The 6,452-nt window shown below is 35.9% G+C and overlaps 1 protein-coding gene across 1 annotated transcript; it reads right to left on the reverse strand.

Moving 5' to 3' along the window:
- Positions 1 to 4,186: 4,186 nt before the first annotated feature.
- LOC18018279 (ethylene-responsive transcription factor ERF110) lies at positions 4,187 to 5,232 on the reverse strand. The gene is made up of 2 exons (XM_006402128.2): positions 5,040 to 5,232; positions 4,187 to 4,683 (listed from the first exon to the last, which is right to left on the reverse strand). Exons 1-2 carry the CDS (start codon positions 5,230 to 5,232, stop codon positions 4,187 to 4,189), a joined length of 690 nt encoding a protein of 229 aa, XP_006402191.1.
- Positions 5,233 to 6,452: the final 1,220 nt, after the last annotated feature.

Consider the following 6,452-nt stretch of genomic DNA (forward strand, 5'->3'; position numbering starts at 1 on the left):
CCCAACATGTTTAAATAAAGAAGTGTAAGATTATCCACTGTCTCAGGAACCTTAGCTACTAATGTGGGCACACATCGTAACGTTACTAGCTGTAGCACCAAGGGAAATCCTTGCATTCTATATGTCTCTTGTTTCAATTGTTGAGCGAAATGGGAGACTGGGTCTTCTGCTCTTTTAAATGTCTTATGCATAGGAATCATTGACGCAATTGTCACCCAGAAAGATTCTCGGCCCCTGGAAAAACATAAAAAAGCGTCCAGGTCGTCAACAAGCCTGACATAACGCGGCGTAGGTCTGTGGGTCTGTGTTTTTGCAATTAAAAAACACTCAAGTATAAGAATAAGTGTCAGGCGAAGCTATCTGCCACCGCTCATGGTTTTTTCAGACTTCAACATCTCTGCAATATCGGTGCATGTGGTCCTCTTGTCATCACCAATCCACTTATGCCAACAAGTATCCACCCCGAGTGCTTCGTTTTGAAACACTGAATCAGGATCGTAATCGTCGTTAAACTCACTACAAGGCAAGCCAGTCTCCAGCTGAAACTCTTTCAAAGAAAACCTGATTGGATATCCACTGACGCGTTAGTAACGCATGGATAAGCTTGCACGATATTGGTGCTCGAGCTACAGGGATGTCGTAAAGCTCCAAACACGAGTTTCTGATGCAATCGAACTCAGGCGTGCCTCGTAACGCTTCGTGGACCAGTGTCAAAGTAGCTGTTGGTCGTGAATAGATGTTCAAACGGCAACAAGGAAAGCGATCTGTTGCAAACAAACGCCGTGGTCATCTTAGATTAGGTTGGTCACCTACAAGATACACAGTTTACATCAGACAGTGTCAACGGAAATTTTTGAAATCATAAACTACACCACAACAAAGATTCTAATACAGACTAACCTTCCATCACTAGTTCTTCGATCTCGTCTAACGAAATAAAAAACTAAAACACGAAAAAATAAACCTCGCCGGACAATTTCCCCCAGAAAATAAGAGGGAATATCAAAGTTGCCGGAAATATGTAATTTACTGCTAAGAGCTCAGTAATAAGGAAAAGAGGCAAAATGGATATTACAGTCATTTGTATCAACCAAACAGAAGAAAAATGTGTCTTGTGGTAATTAAAATACAAAAGTCCCTTTTTGGATATTAGATAACTTAAAAGTACACCTAATGGTAATACACTCAGAGATCTAAAGAGTATGAGTGTAATGAGTAGTGAAACTTCTATAAGAATGTTGTAATGAGATATGTATGGAAGTATGAATGAAAAAGAAAGTTAGAGATTGAGAGTTGCAAAGAAATCAGAGTGAAAATTTAAGAGAGAAAACAAAACCTGAGAGTTTCCTAAGCAAAGTTCAACATCTACTGAATGGATTTTTTTTCCAAGTACACACATATAACTGACATAAAAATATAGATTATTTGGCCTTCATGATTTGTATTTTCTAGCGAAAGAATTCTGTTATGAATTAAATTGAAGAAAGCAATAAACAAGAGAAAGAAATCGCAATTGAGGCAAACACCCGTTTAGGATTTTATTATTAATTATGTGAATATACAATTACAATCCCTAAAGTTTTATATTTATACCCTCAAAAATTCCGACTCCCAAACCCACTTGATAAAGGATTTTTCTTTATCGATCTCCTTCGGCCCGTTACATTCACAGCTCATTCTAGCAGGGCGTCTTTAGTTATCTTTGTCACCAAAAACAAAAATCTCCACCTTGACAAAGAATCTCCATAAAGTCACCTTCAAACTCCACTTTCGAGGGAATTTCTTATTCTTTAGCACTTGAAGACATGGAGCAAATCCACGCAATGCTTGAACTTATCCACATTAACAGGCTTGGTCAACATATCAGCTGCATTTTCCGACGTGTGCACCTTCACCAAAAAGACTTCTCCAGATGCAGACAACTCTCTGATCTTATAAAATCTGACATGAATGTGCTTCGTCCTTGCATGATATACCAGGTTCTTAGCTAGAGACAATGCACTCTGACTGTCAGTGTAGAGCTGAACTCCACCTTGATCAACACCCAATTCTGTCACAATTCCCTTGATCCAAAGTGTTTCCTTAGATGCTTCTCCCATTGCCATATACTCAGCTTCTGTGGTAGACATTGCCACAACAGACTGTAGCACAGATCTCCAACAAATAGGACCTCCAGCAAGAGTAAAGACATACCCTGTGCTTGTACTAGACCTTCTGTTGTTTAGATCACCAGCATAATCTGAATCCACATAACCCAAAACTGAACCACACTCTTGACCACCAAACATAAGCCCAAGATCCCTTGTACCCCTTAAATATTTAAACATCCATTTGACAGCTTTCCAGTGTTCTCTTCCAGGATTGGACATGTACTTACTCACTTGACTATTTGCTTGTTCTAAATCAGGTCTAGTGCACACCATAGCATACATCAAGCAACCAACTGCACTTGCATTAGGAACGTTTGACATATCTCTGATCTTTTGATCAGAATTAGGACACTGCATCGCTGAAAGTGAGAAGTGCATCACCAACGGTGTCATGTCAAACCTGTCTACAATCGTCTAAATATAGCTCTTTTAAGAAAGCCATAATCTCATAGAGCTTCTTTCTCTGCGAATTTTCATTCTGAGGATCTCTTTTGCAGCACCAAGATCCTTCATATCAAATTATTTCTTCAATAACTCTTTCAGCTTATCAATATCCTCCATATCTCTCGCAACAATGAGCATATCATCAACATAAAGCAATAAGAATATGGGAGAATGATCATCCAGAAACCTTACATAGACGCAGCAGTCATACTCACAGCTTGTGTAGCCAATCTTCACCATGTAGGAGTCAAAACGTTTGTACCATTGCGTAGGAGTTGCTTCAATCTATACAGAGATTTCTTAAGTCTGCACACAAGCTTCTCCTCTCCTGGTTTCACGAACCCCTCTGGTTGCTCCATATAGATCTCTTCGTCTAGATCTCCATGAAGAAATGCTGTCTTTACATCCATCTGATCAAGATGGAAATCCCAGCTTGCTAACAAACTCAACACAGCTCTAACAGAAGTGTGCCTCACCACAGAGGAGCAAATTTCATCATAATCAATCCCTTTCCTCTGTGAGTAACCCTTTGTCACCAATTTTACCTTAGATTTAACTGGTTACTTCTCATACATCCCAGGTTTTACTTTAAAAACCCACTTACATCCTATCGCCCTCTTGCTTTTGGTAAAAACGTTAGATCCATGTTTGATTTTTTTTTCCATGCTTTCATTCCCCTATGTCATAGCTCCAATCCACCAATCTCTCTAAGGAATTGTGAGAGCCTCCCAAAAGTTTCCTGGATCATCTAAGCCAACCGCCAGATATTCCTCAGCTCATTTTAACAAGACTTCTTCAACAAATTGGATCTTAAAAATTCTAGCAAACACAGTTTAATTCAAAACTCAAAAGGCAAAGATCTTTTTGTTCTTAACTGTAGAAAGTCTTTGTCTCTAAAATATATTTTACATGAGTTTTAAGGCATGATTCATATACTGCCTTCATGATTTCTACTTACGATATTCCTCGGGTAAAAAATTCTCAGGAATCTTGCAAAAGAATTTGATTTAAAACTCAAGAATGCATAAGTGAGTTACGCCGTCTCGACGAACTAACGTTATCCACATAACATGAATCATGCATATTTTAACCAAAAAAAAAAAAAATGTATCATGCATATAATTTAAAAAGTCCGAAAAACGAATTATGGGTCCTAGACAATAATCATTACAAGGATTCTGACAAGATAGCTTAAAATGTATAATTTACATGACATTGAGCTAACCTATTGCCTACTCTTATGTGCATCTTACCTAATTTTTGTCTCTCGCCTAACTCTGCTTTAATTTTTTGATTTCTTTCTTGCAAATACGATCAAAATACAGAATTATTTGATTCTAAACTTAACATATATCTTTATTTTTATATTTGTGAGTATAACCAATATAAAATCGTTTGAAGAAATTTTGGAATGACATCAACGGAGCAGTTGTAAAACTGATGTAATGAAGTAATATCTTGGAAATAAAATTTTTGATGACACTTAAATTTACAATTATACAGACATAATAATCATTCTTTCTTATAACTTATTTATTTAAATGTTTTGTAAACCATTCTTACATTTTTTTTTATCAAAACTCAAAAATGTATTAGCCCGATGAAGGTCCTGGAAAATCAGAGGAACTTGGACCAGAACTTGAAGGAGGCAGAGATCGTTCCGTTGGTGAATGTTTCAATACGTTGGTACTCTCTTCTTGTCCTCGCCCGAAAAGTGTCCGTTGGTCTGAGGTCTGCAACAACTGGAAATAACTCCAATAATCCCTCATATCCTTTTTTCCTACATCCTTCACTGTTGCAGATGACAGAAGAGGAGAAGGGGGCCGAGGAGCAGGAAGACGAGGCGGAAGAATCCTTACATCCTCCGGGAAATTGAGCTTTGCTTTATTTCCACGGAATCTGAGTGCAGCTTCGTCATAGGCTCTAGCGGCTGCTTCTGCTGTATCAAACGTCCCGAGCCAAACTCTAACGGCCTTATGTGGATCGCGTATCTCAGCCGCCCATTTTCCCCACGGTCTTTGCCTTACTCCTCTGTATCTCCTCCTATTCTCCTTCACTTCTTCAGGTAACGCTTTGCTTGTGGATTCTTCTGTACAAAGAACGATTAAATCCACGATTGTTTTAAATGATATTTTATGTATTTATACGTGAAAACTTTTGTTTAGTATCTTTAAATTACAATATTTTTACGGATACGAAGTATATAAGCGCAAACATAACACAACCACATGCATGCATTATAATGGAAAACTTTGATATATAACTTTTTTTAGTAAAAGGCGAAAGAATAGTTCGCTATGTGTTCACCACATGGCTGCGTACTTTGATATATAACTATACTGATATGAAAAGAAAATATAACAATTTGAAAACAAAGATTATAAATAAAAACTATGGACCGGTTAACAAAAAAAAAGGAGAAGAGATTTTACATATAGACTTTACCGATCGGACTATGGAATGACTCTACCCGATCGAGCGACGATGTTGACAAGGGAATAGCTGAATTGATTCCAAGCTTTCTTCTCTCATGTCCAACGGAAGAGGAAGAAGAGTTGGTTCCTTGAGTCTCAAATGAAGAAGATGTTAGAGAGCGAGCAGAAACAACCTGTGTCAAAGCGGAGACCATGGCAGACATCTCTGTACCAAACCTATTGAACCTCCCAACCACAGGGTCTTCTTCAAAACTGTAGACATCATTAGCTTCTGGTTTGATTCCCTCAGGGTTATTGGCCCTGGACTCTTCGTGTTCTCCTTGGTTTGCCACCTTGAGGAGCTACAAATGATGAGAGTAAAGTAGTGTTTTTTCTGGATATGATCTCTTGCTGGGGAATTAAGTCATTTATATTTGAAACAAAATTGCCACACGGGTCAATAGGCTATACAGTATAAACGCTATAAATTAATACTCGATAAATTAATAAACACGATAAATTAATAAATTTTTATGGTTTTAAATTGGACCAGTTCAAAATATGATACAATTCGCTAAGATAATAAGATAATAATTTTAACAAAACTCCTATATAAATATTTGGTCCCATTGATAATATAAATTAATAAATATTATAAACAAAATTTGATATAAACATATAAGTGAGATAATCCTACTGAAATATGAATTTAATGATGTTTTTTTTAAATGAAAATCTTTTTAGAACTTATTTTTAATTTTAGAAAGAATTTTTTAAAGATTATAATTTTGTTTAAAAAAAAAGTAAATTAATAAAAAATAAACAATATTTTTTTTGAAATCTATAAATTAATAACTCTATAAATTAATAAAATATCAAAATCCCAACATTATTAATTATAGAGTTTTTACTGTATATCAAAATTTAATGGGCGAAACAATTGGTACACTGTATATGATAATTTCATGTATTGTGACGTAAAAATGATAGTATGCTAAGGGACATTGAATGACACTGTAAAGATTTAGTCAAGACTGCCACGCTTTCTTCACTCTAGGAAGTTTTGAAGCTAAACCAAACTTGTAAGCTTTATGCTTTTTCTATTTTCTAGGACAACAAATAACTTAGATTTATCTTATCAGTGAAAATGCAAGCGTTACGACACATGAACTAAAACACAACGCAACAAAAAATTTTCTCTATACAAAAATATATTACTAGTAAATCTATTAAGTTACCATACAAGTTTAACCTTCAACGGTTTAAAACAAACTCAAGACTCACATTGATTTATTGTTCTAGTCTCATCTATTTTAGGATCTATACTTAATCCAAGAACCTCTTAATAGAATTTCTTTAACTTTTAACTTATAATCTCTTACCAGACAATTACTCATCCTATGCTAAAAATTCTCTCTCAGTTATGTTAAGCATGATGCTTCAA

Source organism: Eutrema salsugineum, unplaced genomic scaffold (genome assembly GCF_000478725.1).
Source record: "Eutrema salsugineum unplaced genomic scaffold, Eutsalg1_0 scaffold_2, whole genome shotgun sequence".
NCBI classification, from domain to species: Eukaryota; Viridiplantae; Streptophyta; class Magnoliopsida; order Brassicales; family Brassicaceae; genus Eutrema; species Eutrema salsugineum.

Bases quoted from the DNA above. Each gene is read 5' to 3' on its own strand.
- LOC18018279 (XM_006402128.2), bottom strand. From the start codon at position 5,232: ATGTCTGCCATGGTCTCCGCTTTGACACAGGTTGTTTCTGCTCGCTCT. The intron at 4,684-5,039 runs GTAAAGTCTATA...TTCTTTGTACAG, and splicing joins GTCATTCCATAGTCCGATCG to AAGAATCCACAAGCAAAGCG.